Source organism: Eretmochelys imbricata, chromosome 23, assembly GCF_965152235.1.
Source record: "Eretmochelys imbricata isolate rEreImb1 chromosome 23, rEreImb1.hap1, whole genome shotgun sequence".
NCBI lineage: Eukaryota > Metazoa > Chordata > Testudines > Cheloniidae > Eretmochelys > Eretmochelys imbricata.
Window position 1 is genome coordinate 7,443,435 of NC_135594.1, and position 18,746 is coordinate 7,462,180.

The 18,746-nt window shown below is 54.1% G+C and overlaps 1 protein-coding gene across 4 annotated transcripts in view; it reads left to right on the forward strand.

The window, feature by feature from the left end:
- CLASRP (CLK4 associating serine/arginine rich protein) overlaps positions 1-18,746 on the forward strand; it is a 40,375-nt gene that overhangs the window by 11,663 nt on the left and 9,966 nt on the right. For 3 of the 4 annotated variants that reach the window (XM_077840721.1, XM_077840720.1, XM_077840722.1), the window contains 13 exons: positions 1,026-1,105; positions 1,722-1,806; positions 2,557-2,702; positions 3,525-3,621; positions 4,537-4,615; positions 5,009-5,082; positions 10,176-10,217; positions 10,546-10,767; positions 13,038-13,292; positions 13,731-13,910; positions 14,226-14,265; positions 18,385-18,445; positions 18,536-18,594. In XM_077840721.1, the coding sequence (XP_077696847.1) occupies positions 1,026-1,105; positions 1,722-1,806; positions 2,557-2,702; positions 3,525-3,621; positions 4,537-4,615; positions 5,009-5,082; positions 10,176-10,217; positions 10,546-10,767; positions 13,038-13,292; positions 13,731-13,910; positions 14,226-14,265; positions 18,385-18,445; positions 18,536-18,594 (1,420 nt within the window). Of the gene's footprint in view, positions 1-1,025; positions 1,106-1,721; positions 1,807-2,556; positions 2,703-3,524; positions 3,622-4,536; positions 4,616-5,008; positions 5,083-10,175; positions 10,218-10,545; positions 10,768-13,037; positions 13,293-13,730; positions 13,911-14,225; positions 14,270-18,384; positions 18,446-18,535; positions 18,595-18,746 lie in introns of all 4 variants that reach the window. The other variant, XR_013348661.1, reaches the window with a different exon arrangement.

The following is an 18,746-nucleotide window of genomic DNA, read 5'->3' on the forward strand; positions in this document are numbered from 1 at the left end:
GGCAGTTGACTCTGGAGTCTGCCAGATGAAAGGAGCAGGCTCTGTCCCTGCACAACTCTGCCCATGTGGCTCCCTGCTTCCCATCCTGGTGTAGAGAGAACTACATTGGGTGGACTGGGCTGGAGGTGGGTTTATTTGGGAAATGGTCAGTAGACTTCTAGATGGGTTCCCTTCCTGCCCATCCCCTCCATCTGCCGCTCCTCCCATGCAAAAAGAAAAGGAGTACTTGTGGCACCTTAGAGACTAACCAATTTATTTGAGCATGAGCTTTCGTGAGCTACAGCTCACTTCATCAGATCAGATGAAGTGAGCTGTAGCTTACGAAAGCTCATGCTCAAATAAATTGGTTAGTCTCTAAGGTGCCACAAGTACTCCTTTTCTTTTTGCGAATACAGACTAACACGGCTGTTACTCTGAATCCTCCCATGCAGACTCTGCAAAGTCTCTACTGAGTCCTGCAGAAACAGCTTCAATAACTAAATTTCACCAGCCAGCTCTCCCCTCTCAGAGCTCGTCTTCTCTGAGCTTAATGTTTCTAAGCCAAGTCAGTTGTAAGTGGGAGTGACCGTGCATATCTCCCAAGCACCCCAGATTTCCCAGAATTCTAGGCATGTTGTCCCCTGTGAAACTTTAGGCCAACTGGGTTTCAGGGGCGGGAGAGTCGCATCAGTTTGGTAAAGGAGAACTAGCTTCAGCCTTGCCTATGGAGACTCCCGTGCAGCATCCTGCTGAGGTCTGTTAATAGCCCATGGAAATCATTGGTGCACGGGGATGGCCACCAAGGGGTTAATGTCGCACTGTTTGAACAGTGGAGTTAGCAGAATGCAGCCGCAATTGCTTTAGGGTCCAATTTCCATAAGTGCTTTGCTGAGATGTGACATGGGAGTCTGAATCTCACAGGAAGTCACTTGTGGAAATGGGCCATGGGCTGCTAGGTCACTGAGGTGCTTCTGAGCTGGTCACCTTTAGTTCTGTCCTGTCTGCTCAGTAGTCTCCTGGTGCCAGTGTGTGTTCTTGCTTCTCAGCTCTCCTGAGCAGGAGTCGGATGAGAGGAAGTGTAACTACGAGCGCTACAGGGGTCTGGTGCAGAACGACTTCGCTGGCAGTAAGTGTCTGTTGGAGACCACTGTCCTCTGGGGCACGGAGACATCCTTGGGGGCGATGCTGTGAGGAGAAACTGGCTCTGGTGAGAGGTATCAGCTGGCAACAGCAGGGCATGGTTCCTGACACCACTCTGTGAACTTCTGCTCTGCTGTGCTCTGCCAGGAGCCCCTCTGGGAAGGAGGAAGGGACCCTCCCTCCCCCTCATGGCCCATTCGACTCTTGGGTTCTCTGCCAAGAATAACACTGAGAGGGCAGTTAGTGCACATTTGGTAACTTGCACATGTCACCCAGCTCTTCACCTAGGAGTCCTCAAGCAGACTTCAGCTGGTAACAGCTTTCAGCCGCTCCTGGGCAAGGCTGCATTCCAACCAATGACTTCTAGGATTCAGGATCAGCAATCCATCCCCGTTCCCCTACACCCACCCGGCTCTTGAGGCAGGGATCCTGCTCTGCTCATGTGGTTTGATGATACATACAGGAGAGGCTGGCTCCCTCTTACCTGTGTCACCTCGAATGAGCCCTGTCGCTCAGCTGTAATCAAGGCCTGTTGGCATCGGTGTTTGCCCTCAAGCTGGCATGTAACTCCCTTGTCTGTCTGTCTGTCTCTCTGTCTGAAGTCTCGGAGGAGCAGTGTCTCTATCAAATCTATATTGATGAGCTCTATGGGGGACTCCAGAAGCCCAATGAGGATGAGAAAAAGAAGTGAGTATGGGAGAAAAGAGGATCAGTGCTGGTCCCCAGTGGCGTGTGTGCTGAGCTGCCCCTCTAGGCATGCTTTGGAGGGGACAGAAGTGAATGTATTTGTGCCCCAGGTTGGATCAGAATGAACAACCGCTGCCCTCTGAGCCCCATCTCCCCGGGCCTGCGGGGCATCAGTCCTTCCTCTCTGCCCTGCCTCAGAATTAGGCTTTCCAGGGAGTGTGGGAGTGGCTGATACCTGATGCTGCAGAGGAAGTCCTTCCCTCTTCTTCCTGAATAATAAAGCTGCTGGACAGGAATAGCACTGGGGACAATGCCTTCCTGACCCTGCGGTGCTCAGCTTGTCCTGAAGCCTGAGACTGGGTTATTTCTGCCTTGGTGCCAGTATTCCAACCAGTCAGACTGCATGCGTAGCACCGCCTAGCGATTGGGAGAGATGGAATATAAAGAAAGGGAGCCCTTTTTCCTTGTACCTCCTCGCCTGGTGCCTCAGCATGGCTTCAGAGGAGGGCAAGGTGATGCCCTTATGTGTCTGGGGCTGTGGGGAGGCCTTTGGTCCCCTGGGCTCTTTCTGTAGTGGTTCTCCATTAACTATGCTTTGGGTTTTCAAATGTAACTGAGGCAACGTGGGGGTCAACAAAGCAGCCCTTAGAGAGCAGGGAAAGCTGGTGCTGCAAGACTCCAGGGACCTTGGGTGTGCGCCCTGTGCCCTTGCCCTGGCAGTACACGTTCACAGACAGTGTTTGTGCCCAGGCTTGCAGAGAAGAAGGCATCGATTGGCTACACATACGAGGACAGCACCGTGGCCGAGCTCGAGAACTCCTTGGAGAAGCGGGGAGACGAAGAGGACTCTGAGGAGGACAGCAACACGGATGAGGACGAAGTCATTCCGGATATTGGTGTGTCTTGCTTGCCCAGGCAGTCCTGCCTCGGGATATTGCCTGTCCAGGCTGTGCTTGGGTAGCCTTTCTCCCCACCCCACATGCACAGACTGGCTTTCCCAGGCCTTGTGCTTACGAGTTCATCCTTCAAGTGCCAACTCCCCAGTGTGTTGGGCACATGCCTGTTTTACGTGGTGCCTGTGTGTATCTCTAGGGGAGGGGTGTGGGGGAGCAGTGTGTTGCAGTGCAGTTGTTGTGGGGAGTCCTGGCTAACGTGGGGAACCTTGGCCAACCCTTCCCAGCCCCCTCCTCCCTTCATGCATCGGTGGGTGCTTGCAGGGGCCTTGGGTGCTGGCTGGGGTTGTGTTCTCTTCCCCCCACCATCCCCCACTGCAGACCTGTCCCCTGCTGCTGCCTTAGGGCTTGTGAAGAGCTCCTGGGGAATGGGAGTCTGGTGGCTGACCTCAGAGCCCTGGGTTGGGCGGGAGCTGCTGTCCCTGCTTCCCCAGCTGAGCTCAGGTAAAGCTGCTGCTACGTGTTCCAGTGGGGAGGGTAAGAGGGGCTGCTCCCCAGCTCTACCCCCTCAATCCTGTGAGCAGTGGGTGGAGGACTATGTGGGGGTGGAGGGGGCATGTTCACTGAGCTCAGCACCAGAAACAGGCTCCCTGAGAGGCCCAAGAAAGTCCTGTGGCCCCCACATTTCAAACCTCAGCTGCACTATGGTGCAGCAGATACTCCAGCAACACCCCGGGTGGTCCCGGGGCAGCTGGAGAGCAGCCCAGCTCAGCTGTCTGCCCCGAACGATGGTGAGGCACGCTGACACCGGTACTCTGCTTGCAGATGTGGAAGTTGACGTGGATGAGTTAAATCAGGAGCAGGTGGCTGACCTGAATAAACAGGCTACCACGTACGGGATGGCTGAGGGGGACTTCGTCAGGTACGGCCCACGTGTGAGTCAGGGCTCAGAGCCGAGCTCCAGGCGCACCACCAGGTGCTCTGGGGGTTGGATTGCCATAGTCACAAGCCACATAGGGGAGCTATAGCTACTGAGGGATGTAGGGGGCAGATGTACCCACTGTGGTTTGGTGTGGGGGCTCCCGTGGCAGCAAGCCCTTGGCAGCCCTGGCTTATGGGAAGCTGCTGCTGCTGCCCCTCTGCCCACATGCATGGAGAAGGTTGCTTTGGGGCAGATGTGTACAGCTGTCTGGATGCTGCAGGTATCGGTGAGAGGCTGGTGCAGCCTCAGGGCAGCCCCATGTATTTGGCTCGCTGCCTGCTGCATCACCTACCATACATGTGAAGTGCCAGCCCTCGGTGGGGAGGAGCGTCCAGCTCTGGCATCAGCACTGCTCCCATAGAGGGGCAAAGCATCTGACCCAGGTGGCAGGAGAGCCAGGGAGAGGTGCAAGTTAAATGCAGCTCCTCTCTTCACTGATGCACCTGGGGGCTGCTTAGTTAATTTTAGTGTAAGACCCTTTGGATGGCACCTGCCCTGCTTTCCAGGGGCAGCCCAGACGCTGCTGCTGCATGGACCGCTCCGACTTGGCGCTTCCTCCTGTGTGCCAGTAACACCCTGGTACTAGTTTTAGACCCAGCCCCAGCTTAGCCCCTTGACTCTTCCGTTGAAGGCCTAGGTGCTCTGGTAGCAGCCCCTGTGCTAGAGACAGATGCTGGGGCTGTGTCAGGGTGGAGGCAGAGCAGAGGCTCTTGCTTGCCAGCACTTGTTGTGGTTGTGAAGTCCCTTTGTCACAGCGCACCCATGCCCCTGAGCTGTGTACCTCCATCCAGGGGCTGAGCAGGGCAGGCTCTGGGAGCAGCCACACTTAGCCAGCTTTCTTTCCTTTTCCGGAAGGATGCTGCGGAAGGACAAAGAGGAGGCAGAAGCCATTAAACACGCCAAAGCCCTCGAGGAGGAGAAAGCCATGTACTCGGTAAGGCGCAGCCCTGGGGAGGGCTGTCCCAGCCAGGCCTCTTCCCAGCCCTGCTCTGGTCTGCCTGTATTTCCCAAGCCTGACGAAGCTGCTTTCCCCATGGGTCAGCGGTGCCCTCTGGAGAGCTCTTCTGCTTTCCAGCTAGGCCCTGCTTCCAGAGGGTTAGCAGTGGGATGCAGAGGAGGTTTTAAAAGACCTGGCCATGTTAGCCAGGACTCCCCACAGCTGGCCTGCACCCAGACTGGGGCAGCTCAGCCCAGAGGAGCTGGATGGGACAGACTGTCATTTCCCACCTCCTAGTACTGGGGTAGAGCAATGGAAGTGCTGAGCCATGGGCTGGGCGTTCCTGGTAGGCTTTCCTCCGCCGCTCAGCGCTGGGCCTTTCTCATCTAGGGCCGTCGCTCTCGCAGACAGAGGAGGGAGTTTAGAGAGAAGCGCTTAAAAGGAAGAAAAATCAGCCCTCCCAGGTAAGGCAGTGACGATGCAACGTCCCCCTGCAGCAAGCTAGTCAGCCAGAGGGGCTGGCGAGCAACAGGGTGCTGGGGTGGGGCCTTTGGCACTAGCTGTCCTGGGCACAAGGGCCTGGGCTGGGTTCTCGTCTCCCGTGTCTGGCCCCTGCTGCAGTGTCAGGGCAGCTCCCCCAGCCCTGAACACAGCGACTCCTTCTGGAATCATGGTTATTTCAAACAACTGGCTCTGAAAAGGCTATGTCTACATGGGTTCTGCTAGTGCAAACTGGCCAAGGGGCTGGGCAGTGTGATGCTTTCTTTGGCCAGGGGTCTGTGTGTAAGGTAGGGAATCTTCTGCTCTCACACGAACTTATAAGACCGTGATCTGGTAAATTCATTAGCTCTGTCCCTCAAGGTCTCAGGGCGGCTCGCTTAGCTCCAGATGTTCCATGTGCTTCCGTCTCTGCCTCTCCTTGTCTGGACTCCTCTCCTCTGAACCCCTTTAGCGGGGAGGCTGGTGTCACCATTCTTTCGTGGGTCACAACTGAGAATACCAAATGCAGGACAAACTGCTGAGAAATAGGGCAGACACATCCAAAACTGGTGGTTATTCTCCTATAAGATATACCAAACCAGCAACAAAAGTAAACTTGTTTCACCACACTGGCTAACAAGAAGTCAGAAAAGCAGTCTCCTTGGGCATTCCAGTCCTTGTATCACAACCAAAAACACTAAACTTAATGAGTAGTTATTTAAAGTCAATTCCATCAAACAAAGGGTTCTTTACCCAATAGTCACGCTGTTGCCAATCCTTTAGTATCTAAAATCTAAAGGTTTATTTATAAAAAGAAAAAAAGGAAGGTGAGAGTTAAAATTGGTTAAAGGAATGAAATACAGTAATTGCCAAGTTCTTGGATCAGGCTTGTAGCAGGCCTGCCCTGCTCAGCCCCTGGATGGAATAAACTGCTGGCTTAAGTCAAGTCTCTGATTGCTTCCAAATCATTGGAAGGTCCTCTATCCCTTGGTTAGAATGCTCCCATTAGTATAAGTTCATAGTCCAGAGGTTTGAGCAGGAAAGAGGCAAAATGGAGATATTTCTAGGGCCGTTTATAGCTTCATAGAATATCAGGGTTGGAAGGGACCTCAGGAGGTCATCTAGTCCAACCCCCTGCTCAAAGCAGGACCGATCCCCAACTAAATCATCCCAGCCAGGGCTTTGTCAAGCCCGACCTTAAAAACTTCTAGGGAAGCAGATTCCACCACCTCCCTAGGTAACGCATTCCAGTGTTTCACCACCCTCCTAGTGAAAAAGTTTTTCCTAATATCCAACCTAAATCTCCCCCGCTGCAACTTGAGACCATTACTCCTTGTTCTGTCATCTGCTACCACTGAGAACAGTCTAGAGCCATCCTCTTTGGAACCCCCTTTCAGGTAGCTGAAAGCAGCTATAAAATCCCCCCTCATTCTTCTCTTCTGAAGACTAAACATCCCCAATTCCCTCAGCCTCTCCTCATAAGTCATGTGTTCCAGTCCCCTCATCATTTTTGTTGCCCTCCGCTGGACTCTTTCCAATGTTTCCACATCCTTCTTGTAGTGTGGGGCCCAAAACTGGACACAGTACTCCAGATGAGGCCTCACCAATGTCGAATAGAGGGGAACGATCATGTCCCTCGATCTGCTGGCAATGCCCCTACTTATACATCCCAAAATGCCATTGGCCTTCTTGGCAACAAGGGCACACTGTTGACTCGTATCCAACTTCTTGTCCACTGTAACCCCTAGGTCCTTTTCTGCAGAACTGCCAAGTGAGGGAAAACCCATTGTTCTCACTGGAAAATTACAGGGAATAAGATGGTGTTTGGAGTCACGTGGGCAAGTCACGTATCCATGCATGCTTCGCTTAGTCATAGTAGAGGCCATCACACGAGAAAGTCCATTAAGTGTAGCTAGGCGTCTTCCATTGTGAGTTAAGTGTTCTTTGATGGGCCATTCAACTTGAATAGTTCCTTCACAATGTGCTGGCTAAACACCTTGTGGGTGTTTCCATATGAGCAAACATTTGAAATACAGGTACATAGTTAATATTCATAGCTTCAGATACAAAAATGATACATGCATACAAATAGCCTAATCATACTCAGCAAATCATAACTTTTCTGTTGACACCTTACTTTGACACACTTTGTGTAAGATCTGTTGCAATTGTGTAACAGTGGAAGCAACAATGATCTACGTGGTCATATTTTAATCAGCCAACGTCACACCTCCAACACAAAATTGATGCAGGAAGGGGTGTCCCAGATACTGCTGAATGCATCGTAGGGGCTTCCCATTCTTGGTTCTGTATTACTACAGCTTCTGACCCAGTCTTAGAAGTATCAGTGTATAACAGAAATGGTTCATCAAAATCATGTTTGGCTTAAACAGGCTTTTTCTTTGTAAGGTTCATTATGGAAGTAACAATATTGAATTCTTTTACAAACCAAGGTAAAACTTGGTTAGATCAATAGTGGATTGGATGTGCTTTTGCAGCATAATTTCTGCCGGTCTCATATGATCCTGCCATGAGCTAATGAAAATAGTTAATTTATCCATGCAAGCTCTGGCAAATGTTTGGGACGCAATTAACATCAAGTCAATGTAGATATTAATGTTCTCCGTAGTGTAGGAATCTTGGCATTTAGCCATGAAAGCAATAGGGTGGTATGCCTTAGTTTACCTTTTCATACACACATTAGGTCTATAATGCCATCTCTGATGTGAAAAGTTTTAAGACTGGTTACAGGCACTGGCTGTGAAATATCAGTATCACAAGGCCTTTTAACATAAAGTGTGTTGTCATGTAAAGAAACAGTAACCCATAAAGGCTTCTAGCACATAGTGAGTTCTTGTGCACCACTCCCAAGGGTTTTTCCAAAAGATCATGCACACTGTACATTTTTACAGTTTTTGGTATCCTCAACAAACTAATTGCAAGAGTTAACGTTAGCAATAATATTAACATTAAATCTGTCCCATGTGTACATTTACAAGCATTTGTGTTATGCCATGCCTCTGGCTCAATACTGTTGAGGTTTTGGCATTTTAGGGCTAACTTGTGGTTTCCATTAGCAACATGAAGTTTTTCCCTTCCTCCCTGTCCTGAAGGGTCAAAATCTGAGCTATTTTGTGTAACAGAATCCATTGGCTGGCTAGGTGTGTCCTTTTTGCTAACAGTTTTGGTATGGGTAAGTCTTTTCTTCCCCTGTCAGTCAGGTAATCTGCATCAACACAGACACTAGTTTGTTTACTAGTTTTCAGATTCTTAACAATTACCAATTCCAAGGCTGGACTCTGTCTTAAAGAGATACCATCCATTTTCACTAGCATGTTAGACTCAAGGTTCTTGTGTCCTTTAATTACCAACCTCTGCTTCCACATGGAATCAGATGTCAAGTCCACTAAGAGACTACAAGTCATATCCGAAGTATCTAGGGGTGAAAGTTTGCCTGCCATCCCCTGTATTCTCAAGAGATAACTGCACAGCTGTCCTGCTCTGTAGATGCAGCAACTCAGTCCTCCCTCTGAACCTGAGACCCAGACTGTTCACTCACAGAATCAGTATGGAGACATTCATGTTCCAACAAGCTGGTCAAGCACAGCCACTTGTTGGTCATCATAGGGCTGTTCCAAATCCCTGACAATTTTCATTCCATCTGATGCCTTCTCTAAGTTATTCACACTGGGTCTTTCTAAAGCAAAGTCAGCGGATCCATTTTCAACAGAAGAATTCTGGCTGTTAGGAACTGAAATAAATCTCTCAATCAACTGTTGCCTTCTACAGACAGAAATTCATCCTGATCTATATCAGTTAATTCACTTGCACACCCCTCAGTTACAGCAAACTGCTTGAAAAAACTACCATGAGGCTTCTTCTCCTTAGGAGCGTCTTTAAGCAACAATTCACGTTTATCTTGCTCCACAGAAGCATTGCTCTGCAGAGCCACCACCACCTCCTTCTAAGTTTCACTTACACTCAGAATCACCACTGGCCCATTAGGAGGATTTTTACACAACCCCCTTTTAGGCAAGCTGCTAGACTCCATAGTTAGAGGCTTTCTCCTTCCCTTTGCAGCTTTCCTCACCGGCAACATGGCTCTCTACACATAGTAACTTAGTTACAAGTTTCCACAATGTTGGTGGGTAACACAGTTAAATCACTTTCATGCTCTCCTTGTGCCCTGGCTATATCAACCTGATTAAAGAGAGTTGTCATATCTTTACCCAGCAACACACTAGCAACAAGCAGAGAAGAAGCACCAGCATCGCCTGGTCCCTGGGACTAACTGGATGCGACCTAGTTACAACGTCCTTCTCCCTAGCAGACGCAAACTTAGGAACATTTCCTTCCTGGGCTTTAGTTAAATCCAGAACCAATTCTGATGCAACTGATAAATTTGCAACCATCATAGGCTGACAGGCTTCTTTTGTCTGCATCACAAAGAGCTAGAGCAGCAGTTCTCAACCTCCGAGGACGCATGCGGCCCAATTAGCACACAGCTGTGCCCCTCTCAGTTGTGTGCTAAAGGCTGGCCCGCATGCCGGGGGTCTGTGAGGTTCCCAGCTGCCCAGCGCAGAGGGGTCCGGCCGGGTTGCCCTGTGGGTCCAGGGCTCGCAGCCCCACCCCTCACGAGCCCCGCGGCTGCCGCTGCCCTGCCACCCGGCCCCTGCAGCCCAGGTAACGCATTGTGGGCCACCGCTGGTACCTCTGTGCTCTCACCTCCATGTAGAGCCAGTACAGGCCGCGTGCACCAGGGTTACGTTCCCTCTCTAGGAGAGGCCTCTGCTCCATTCAGAGGCCTTTGGCTCCCTCACTAACCCTCCTGCTTGTACCGGCAGATGAGGTCTGGGGGGGGGGCTGCGACCCTGGTGGGGTGGGTTAAACCCAAGAGGAGTAGCTCTGCCCTGCGTCCTGCACTGAGTGGGGCCCTAGGGAGGGTGAGCGGCATGGCCGTGCTGCCAGCTGGTCACTCCGCAGGGCGCCTGGTTGCTGGCCGCATGGCAGGCTGTGCCCCTTGGATCTCTCTTTGGCCATTGCCACAGGCTCTCCCTAACGTGCTCTCTCTTTGCAGCTATGCGAGGAGAGACAGCCCCACGTACGATCCCTACAAACGGTGAGTGCTTGTAGCTGCTGGGCATGGCAGGAGTGGTTTGCTGTGCCTCTGCCCGTCCTGCGGGAGAGGCCACTGCAGCGACAGTCTCTGGGGGGGGTTCTTGTAGTTGACAGACTCTGGCTGTTTCTGAGGGGCCCTTGGGCTGGGGAAAGGTCACCTCCTGCTGGAGCAGGTGCTACGGTACGTGCTGGGTCTGCTGCAGCCCTTGGGAGGTCCAGCAGGGGTCCAGAAGCTGCATCCACCCCAGTGTGCTGCCCCCCTGGGGGAGCTCTTGGCACATTCCACCTCCCGCCGTGAAGCAGCCCTCCTGTTCTCACTTTGTTCCCAGGTCGCCTTCAGAATCCAGCTCCGAATCCCGCTCACGCTCTCGCTCGCCTTCCCCGGGCCAAGAAGAGAAGATCACGTTCATCACCAGTTTCGGGGGCAGTGACGAGGAAGCAGCTGCTGCTCAAGCCGGAGGAGTCCCCGGGAAAGCCGTCTCCCTTGGCAAGCCGCGCTCCACCCAAGTGCATCAGGGCAGCGCTGCAGCAGGTCATAGCGCCTCCTCCCGGTCGGTAACTCCCCCGTCTGGCTCGCTTTCCCAAACCTTAACACCAGAGACTCAGCAGGGGCTAACGGCCCATCTACGCGATCGGCCTGCACCCTCTGTGCCCCCAATGGGCACCAAGCCAAGCTGCCCCTGCTTGGAGACCCTGTCCAGTGGGAGCTCTTGGCATCCAGTCCTTTCCAGCTGCCATTTCGTTCTCAGCCCTGTCCACAGGCTGGCCAAGCGCTGTGTGGGGTGGCCAGTTGGGGGCACTCTCCAGGAGACTGAGCAAGAGGCCTGTTTGGGTAGACGGTGCCTGGAAGGCCCTGAATAGCCCTATTTTCAACCTATGAGGGGAACTCTGGGAGGGCAGCTTGTCCTGGGGCCCAGGGAAGGGACCTGGCACATCAGTGAGGGAGAGAGATTCTATGACATGGGGGATCTGGCAGCTGGAAAGGGGCAGCTCTTCTACTTGCCCACAATATCCCTTCCTCTCCTCTCCTTTCCTCTCCTCACCTGACCCATACCCTCCACCCCCGAATTGCTGTACTTCCCCTCCCCTCCTGTGCCCAGGCACTTCCTGGCCCTGTTCTCAGCGTACTGGCCTGTCCCAACTCCCTCTCCAGATGAGCAGGGCATTTGAGTGCAGGCTGAGAGCTCACAGGGTTGTAAAGTGCCTCGTATGCACTGTATAGACCAAGCTAGTGCCTGGCCTTGGGGCTGTGGCTGCATCATTGCCATTGTGTGTCTGTGGCTAACTAGCTTGAGCCGGAGGCTCCATCTGCACCCCGTTGGCCAAGGCTGTGTAGGGAGCCAGAGCTGCAGACATTCTGCAGAGCCCTTGGCTGGTGCCTTCAGGTGGAACTGCATGTCCTGGCGTTTTGGGCTGGCACATGGCACTGGCACTGCCTAACGTTACTGCCCTTCTCAGTGCCCCCCCTGCAGCATTGCCAGGAGCCAGAATCCTGGTTGGCCCCGGTAGCTCTGCCCCATGAGAGAGTCGTCACACGTTTGAGCCTTCTCATGGCCCACGTTGCAGGAGGTGAAGGTCCACTCCCCCAGCCCTCAGGACGTGCTGGGGGCATGGGGGGCTGTAAAGCCGCTTGCCTGTCTTAGGCAGTGAGGCCATGGGGGGGCTGTGAGAAGAGCCCAGCATTCCCGACGGTCTTTCTCAGAACCACTTCCCTCCTAACTCGCTGTGCCAGCCAGAGCTGAGCCCGGTGTGGAGCCTGTACCTTGCCGGAGGCCTCGTTGAAGGACCCAGGCATCGGCATGGTCTCAGCCTTTAATGGGGAGGGGAGTGATAAGACTTCAGGCTTTTCCCCAGCATTGTGGTAGGATGGTGTAACCAAACCTGCACTGAGCCTGTACCATCGCAATTGGGTTTCCCCTGCCTGCTCTGGGACCATGGAAGTCACTGCAAGCCCTGTCCTCTGTAGAGTCTTCTGGGGCAGACGGGCAAGACCAGAATGGCCTTTCTAGCCTAATGAGCCTTCACAGCCTCTGGCTGCACAAAGGCCTGAGCCCCACTGTTCTCCCTGCAGCCTTCCTTTGTGGGCCCCCAGGGGGAATGGATGGTGGAGGATTCTGGTAGCGGAAGGATAGACATGAGTTACTGAGCCCCTAGCCCCTCCTGTTGGGGGGGCTCCCCCTGTCAGTGAGCCATGGACACCCCCAGATGCTCTCATACTGTGCACGAGTGAATTGGGCAGCAGGCAGTTGTGTTGCAGCCGCTGATGTGTAAGCCCTGCCCCTGTGGACTGGAGTGGAACTGCTAGCCACAGAGGTTGATGGTGCAGAGTGTGAGGGACTGGTCCACAGGGTCCTCTCCGCAGCTCAAGCACAGGGACGCTGCTGGGGGGGCAGGGGCACTGAACATGCTGTTGAGTCATTTGGGGGCACTGCTGTCCTTTCCTTAGCCCTCCCCTGGGCCAGCATGCAGGGATCTTGGCGGCAGTGAGGGGACGGTTGTCTGATGCCTTCATGTGGCCCCACAGTCCACTTGCCGTTGTCTCCTGGCTCTGAAGAGCTGCTGTATTGAGATTGTCTCGGAGCTGGACTGGGGGAAGAGCTGGTAACAACCGTCGCAACGTGCTTGTTCCTCCTTCATGCCGAGCCCGCTTCTTGGCTGGCTGTGCTAGCTGGGGGCAGAGGCCAGGGGCTGAGTCTGCCCAGTGCTACTTAAGAGGAGGGCAGGGATCTTGGCGCGCCATGATGCTCCAGTTCTTCGGCACCCCCGTGTCACATCTCTGCCCTCTGCGTGAATGGCTTGCGTTGTCTCTGATCCTCTATAGGAGACGCTCATCCTCCTCCTCCTCTTCCCCGTCGTCCTCCTCCTCTTCGAGCTCCCGCTCCAGCTCCCGCTCTCACCGAGCCAGTGGGCACCACCACCGGTCCAGCCGGTACCGCCGCTCCCACAGCCGACGGTATTCCCGCTCCCGCAGCAGGAGCCGGCGCTACTCCGGAGGGGGCTCGCGGGATGGCCGCCGCCGCTCCAGATCACACTCGCCTGATCGGGGCCGCCGGTACAGCTCCCGTCGCAGGTCCAGGTGAGTCCCGCCTGGAGCTGTTCAGTGAGCCGGGTGGGGAGAGTGGGGGGTTGCAGGAATTTCCAGGCATGGCTTGTTCACCCTGCAATGGGACCATGTGCTGCTGTGACCTGCAGGAAGGCGCCTCTGGAGGCAGAGATAGTGACAGGGCTGGGTGGGGCGTCAGATGGCAGCTTTACACCCTGGGTTCCTCCTCCCTTCTCTGTCCCTTGAGGAACCGCTCCAGCCCTGGCTGGAGGCCACTGACCCTCTGGATGGGGCTATGGTGGACAACAGCACTTCCCGCAGTTATCCACAGCTGTGGGATTGTCAACCTTAATGCCATGCTACTGCCCCGCTTCCAGGGCATGTGCGGTGGGGGAGGGAGGCTGGCTTGCACTGTGGCATAGGGAAGGCTTGGAAGCCTGCGGTCCTTGGCTATGTCCTTGGCACTCTTAGGAGCCATTCCCGGTCTGGGGAGCGCTATCGCCGGAGCGGCCGAGCGGGGAGACACTGGAGTAGCAGTCGGAGCAGCAGGAGTCCCAGTGATTCACGAAGCCGCAGCAGATCAGCTTCTCCAGCAAGAGAGAAACTGCTGAGGCCTGCAGCTTCCCCAGCTGTGGGGGAGAAACTGAAAAAGTGAGTGAGTGGAGCCGGGCCCGTTCAGGGAAGGCCACCCCGTTCTAGTTGTTCCCCCTGGCCTCCCTTCTGCATGCTGTGTTTGGCCTTGAGCCCTGCAGCAGAAGGGGCTTCTTCTGCCCCCGCCCTGGGGAGCGCTGGCACCCGGGAGTGTGGGTACAGGAAGGAGACTAATGCCGAGCTCTGCGTGAGCTGCCTGGTCTGCCCATGTCTGATGGGGGAGGTTAGTGCTGGGCCTCTCACTCTCCCAGACAAGGACGTGGCGTCCCATCTGCTCCACAATGCTTCTGATCACAGCTCTTTTTCCCCCTCTAGGGCTGACACTGCTGGTGGTAAAGAGACAGGAGCTGCCAAAGTCAGTAAGAATTTAACCTCACCTGTTTAATTCACATCACTGCAGAACAAACTAAGGGACCCCGTAGTTCACGGGAGTGAGGAGATGCAGGGACTTGTCTGAATGAAGGGCTCCTTGACTGCGTTTGAAACCCAAGTCCCCTGTCCCTGGGCTGGAAATCCTGAGCCCTCTCCTCAAGGTGCAGGCCCGCCAAGCCCAGTAGCTCCTTAGAACTGAGAATGAATGGCAGCCAGCATAGGCAAGTGGCAGCAACCCTGCCTCCGAGCGAGGGGGTTAACGGAGCAGTCTCAGCTCTGAGTGACATGTGGCGATGGGTTTTGGGTCACTGTCCCTTTCGCTGAATTCCTGGGAACAGAAGACACCTTCCCTTATACTGGCTACACAAAGACCCCGGTCCGCTGGGTAGTAGCCAGTCCATAGCGTGGGGGGTGGGGCTGGCAGGTACGGGGGCTAACCCAGATCCCCCACTTTCAGTGACCCTGTAAGTGGATGAACCTATGTCCTCTATTGCACTGACTAAGCTAGAATGCAAGAGTGCCAAGTTCTGGGATTATTGCCGCCCCTGGAAACCAGCCTGGTGCGTCAGTCCCCCTGGCAGCTTAACACCCACCCTGCCTTGCCAGCTGTGCTCTCCAGACCCTGTCGGTCTGGGGCTTGGGCTGCTCTGCGGCGAGTGTCTCGTGACTGCTCCCACTGGCTGCCTCTGTGCCGGTGCACAAAGTAGTAAACAAAGTGCCGCCAATAGGAGCTGTCGGAGACTCGTTGACAGGAGAAGGTGCTTTGAACTGCCAAGGGGGCTGGGGCCAGGACACATCCTCCCGTCCCAGCTGTTTGGTTCCTGGAACAAACCTCCTGGTGCTTTCGGACTCCGGGCCTCGCAACTGTGGGATCTCTGCATCATTCTGGAGCCTGCTACCCGTTCCTGTGCGGCAGGTTGGAGCACCTTGACCTAGGGTTAGGCTCCTGATCTAAAGCATGGCCCTCCCAGCCTGCATGGCCCTGACTCCAGATGAAGCCCCTAGGAAGGAGCTCCAGACATGGAGGGAGAGGTGCTGGATTAGAAGCAGGGGGCCTTGCTGTACTCTGCAAAGGCCATTTCATGGCCAAGTCAGCCGGCAATGCAGAGAGGCACTCTGTGTTCTGTTGACCCTTGTGTCCTTGAGATCCCAAATAGGAAGGGAAAGCACGTCACTGCATTCCTACCTGGGATCCAGGCGCACACTGGCTCTCCAGGAATGGGCAGCAGGGTGTTGGCTTCCCTCCATGTGTCTGGGAAGGAGTGGCACCCAATGAACTCCTGGTGGTCTAGATCCCAAGATGGTCCCTAGGGAAGCAAGGTGCCTGTGTGGGGGTGTGCAGTGGGATCCTCTGCAAAGCAAGAGAGGGAGTGCCCTTGGAGTTACCCTGGCCTCCCTCTGCCTGCCGCTCTGCAGGTCATCTCCAAGCCACCACCACCATGGGGAGCCTTTGTGTGACCCTTAGGGCTCAGGCTGTCAGATGGGTGCTGTCTATCAGAAAGCAGCGAGGGAGGGGTGTATATAGGCCAGCCACCTTCTTGGTATGATTTGAATGTGGGGAGCTGGTTCTAGCCCCAAGGCAATTGTTAAATATGTTTTCTTGTCTGCTTAATACGCTGGGCTAATGGATCAAATTTGCTAAAGCACTGGGGAAATGTCAATCAACGTGACTGACGGCCAACAGCAGCAATCCACATGCTCAGTCTTGGTGGACTAACTTCTTGCATTCAGGGAATAAGACTTGGGGACGAGCTTCTGCATTTCCGCCAGCGGGCAATGGAGGTGAAGCCCTGGCCAGCCTGGCCCTCCATGAATGGAGCTGGGCTAGGGTGGCCAGGGCTCCGCAGCACTGCAGGTGTCAGACACACTCTTCCTTGGCTAGAATCCCTGTGAGAGATCAGTGCTGTCCCCAGAGTCGTGGTGCTGCCACATGGGTTCTCTCTGGTCCTACCTGTGCTAACTCGTGGGGCCAACGGTCAGGAGAGCGCTAGGCCGAGCGTAGCAGGAGTCTAGTATCAGCTGCCCCATTGTGGGTTGATCTGGCTTGCCATGGGAGCGCTTCCATGGCCCTACCCTGAAGGACTGCAGTGGTCCCATGCCGCTGGCAGATTCGGGGGGGTCAAAGCCTGGGCACACTTGTGGCATGAGTACCGGTCTGTAACCTGTAACTTAAGGCACGTTAAAGCTGCCCAGGTCACATTTCCGTGTGGGGTCGGAGGGTGTTAAATCAGAGGAGTGCTCCAGGGGTTGGGTTTCTTTGCTCCAGGGAGCCCAAATTGTGGCCCTAAGGCTGCTAGCTGGCCATGAGTTGCAGGGTTTCCCTTAGCTGGTATTGAAAGCTGCACACTCCAGCAGGCCCCTGGAGTGTTGCTGGTGCTGGTCTCCTCCCGGCTGCATGAACAGACGTGGCTGCCTGGGCTGAGTTCCTCCAGTCCTGTGGCTGTTAGAGGAGCAGCAGCTTCTGCCCAGCTCCCCGCCCCATCTACGCTAGAACCAACTGGAGAGTGGCCCTTGGCCCCTACTTTGGGTGCCCCTGCCTGCCTGTGAGTGGGTCCCTGCTGGCCTCAGTTGAGTTGCGTATTCTCACCAGTGAAGCCTCTTGTTTCTGGATGCCTGTCCACAGGGCAGCTCCCCAGAGCTGAGAGGCCCAGCTTGAAACACACAGCCTGAGAGTGCTCCCAGAAAAAGGCAGGAAAGTACATTGTCCTCCCCCTCGCCCACCTTGGAGTGATGTAAATGTGGTGTCCAGTCAGGCCAGAGACCCGGGCACCATTGCAGGCAGCTCCTAACAGAGCCCTCTTCAGTATGCCGCTGCAGCCAGGAAAACAAACCAGGGGCTAGGGTGCAAAGGATCGGATAGAGATTAACAGGGGTGCAGACTGGTCACCCTATCTCACACAGGATACCCTAGAACAGGAGGTTCAGAGGAGGGGGGGACTTGATCACAGTCTACAAGTACTTGTGTGGGGAACAAATATTTAATAACTGGCTCTTCCATCTAGCAGCAAAAGGTCTAACACGGTCTGATGGCTGAAAGTTGAAGCTAGACAAATTCAGACGGGAACAGTGAGAGTCATTATCCACTGGAACAACTTACCAGTGGTCATGGTGGATTCTCCATCACTGGCCATTTTTAAATCAAGATTGGATGGTTTTCCAAAAGCTCTGCTCTAGGAGTTATTTTTGGGCCGTCCCCTGGCCTGGGTTATACCCAATGGTCCCTTCTGGCCTTGGAATCTACAAATCTGTAACAATGGTCAAAGGCCTAGAAAAACTCTTGGCTAGAGAGAGTGAAAAGATTTGGCTTTATTCCCTTAGGGTATGTCTACACTGCAATTGGAAGTGGGATTGCAGCATGTGTAGATATACCTAAGGTAGATTTGATCTAGCTACCTTGGCCCCTCGGAGCAGCTGGCCTATGCCTCCACCCCTTCTGCTGTGACTTCAATGCTATTGTTACTCAAGCTAGTTTTGATCAAGTTCAACCAAAGCTAGCCTGAGTATGTCTACAAATTCACCTCCTGGCCGTAGGGTAGACATTCCTCTAGAGGAGGGGAATAAGAGGCGACAGGAGAAAGTCTATGAATTACTGACTGGTCAAGAAGGGAGATTGGGAGCTTCTCCCTGCCTCGCAGCATTAGAAGGGGACATTCCATGAAATTAGAAGGTGAAAATTCAAAACTGATGAAGACATCCTTTTGAATAGAATATGAGAGACAGTCTGTGGAACTCCTTGACACAGGATATTGCTGAGGCCAAAAACTTGGCAAGATGCAATAAGGACTGGCCATTTCTGTGGCTGACAAGAATATCCTGAGTTCCTCTAGTCAACACAACACAGAACACTGGAAGTGGGGGGAGAAGGGGGGAGAATCTCCTTCAGGGCCTAACCCAATCTCTAGGTGTCAAGGATCTGGATGAGACCTGCCGGGGCAGGTTGCTCCCCCATCTGTCTGCTGCAGGGTTTCCTGTCTCTTCCTCTGAGGCATCTGGTGTAGGAGATGCCCTCCTCGGCAAGAGTGCCTCTGGATCTGATCCTGTCTGGCAGTGCCGATGTCCCTGTGCCTTCCCTTAACATGTCTCTGTTTAACTTTCCTCGTAGCCAAAGCTGACTCCACAGGAGAAGCTGAAGTTGCGAATGCAGAAGGCTCTCAACAGGCAGTGTAAGCAGGACCAGTTTCATTATGCAATTCACTTGCCGCTCTGGCCTGGCCTTGTGGCAGCTGCTTAAAATCTCTCTCTCTGTCTCTCAGTTAAAGCTGACAAAAAGGCAGCACAAGAGAAGATGATGCAACAGGAACATGAAAGGCAGGTACGTGACCCAGCTGCACCCTGACATGGGTCTGCCTCTGCTTCTAATCACTGGGCTGCGCCACTACTCCCATTTCACACCCCTGGGTGGAGTGTCTGGCCATTTGGAACGGCCTCTCCCTGCAGACCCCTCTGCCTGGTTAGGAGCGCTCA